Source organism: Eimeria mitis, genomic scaffold (genome assembly GCF_000499745.2).
Source record: "Eimeria mitis Houghton genomic scaffold, Emh_scaff4621, whole genome shotgun sequence".
NCBI lineage: Eukaryota > Apicomplexa > Conoidasida > Eucoccidiorida > Eimeriidae > Eimeria > Eimeria mitis.
Window position 1 is genome coordinate 1 of NW_013572929.1, and position 800 is coordinate 800.

An 800-nucleotide genomic window follows, 5' to 3' on the forward strand; every position below is an offset into this window, starting at 1 on the left:
TGCTGCTGCTGCTGCATCTCCATAATGCCGCGACTGAGGCTTTGCTGCTGCCCCCGCAGCAGCAGCAACAACCACACCAACAAAACCACCGCCATCACCACCACCACCCGCACCACCCCCACCACCACCCCCAGCAGCAGCAGCAGCAGCAGCAGCAGGAGCAGCAGCAGCAGGAGGAGCTGCATGTGTTGTTTCAACCCAGTATGGTGTATAAACCGTAGCGCTCGTGGTGAGTTGTTGCGTTTTATGTATACAGTAATAGCATTGCTGCTGACGATAATATGTATAAGCATGGTATCTATTGCTGCTGATTCTTTTTATATACCAACAGAACAAAAAAAACTAAAAGATAGAATACATGACGATATATTGGGGGGTGTTCCGCTGCCTTCTTGGGTGTCTGCATGCGTAAATATATTTACATTTATTTGTGTTTTTTGTACTATAATACACCATTTTTTTTGTTTTTTTTTTCCTCTGAATCTCCTTATTCTATCGAGAATGTTTATATTAATTAGCATTGGCTTCCTCTTTCGTTCTGTTGCTATTTTCGTCACCACAGTACCCCCATCTAGACTAAACTGCATACCGAGAAACCCAAAAACTTTTTTTTCTTTTTTTATTGAAACTATAAAACAAGCAACAGGCAAAGATGTAGAATGCTGCGGTATGATAATCTCCGGCCACAGCTTAAACCTTATGCATGCAGTTATGTCTTGGGCTTTATACGGCAGCAGCAGCAGAAGGAGCGGTTGCTGTAGCAGCGGGGGGGGAGAAACCGCTAAGGGAGGGGCAACCTG

General features: G+C 44.9%; 1 protein-coding gene across 1 annotated transcript in view; it reads left to right on the top strand.

Moving 5' to 3' along the window:
* Positions 1 to 659: 659 nt before the first annotated feature.
* Positions 660 to 800, top strand: part of EMH_0076630 (uncharacterized protein) — a gene marked incomplete at both ends in the record, with an annotated part of 2,701 nt that continues 2,560 nt past the window's right edge. The window contains 1 exon segment of the mRNA XM_013499745.1: positions 660 to 667. Within this exon segment, the coding sequence (XP_013355199.1) occupies positions 660 to 667 (8 nt within the window).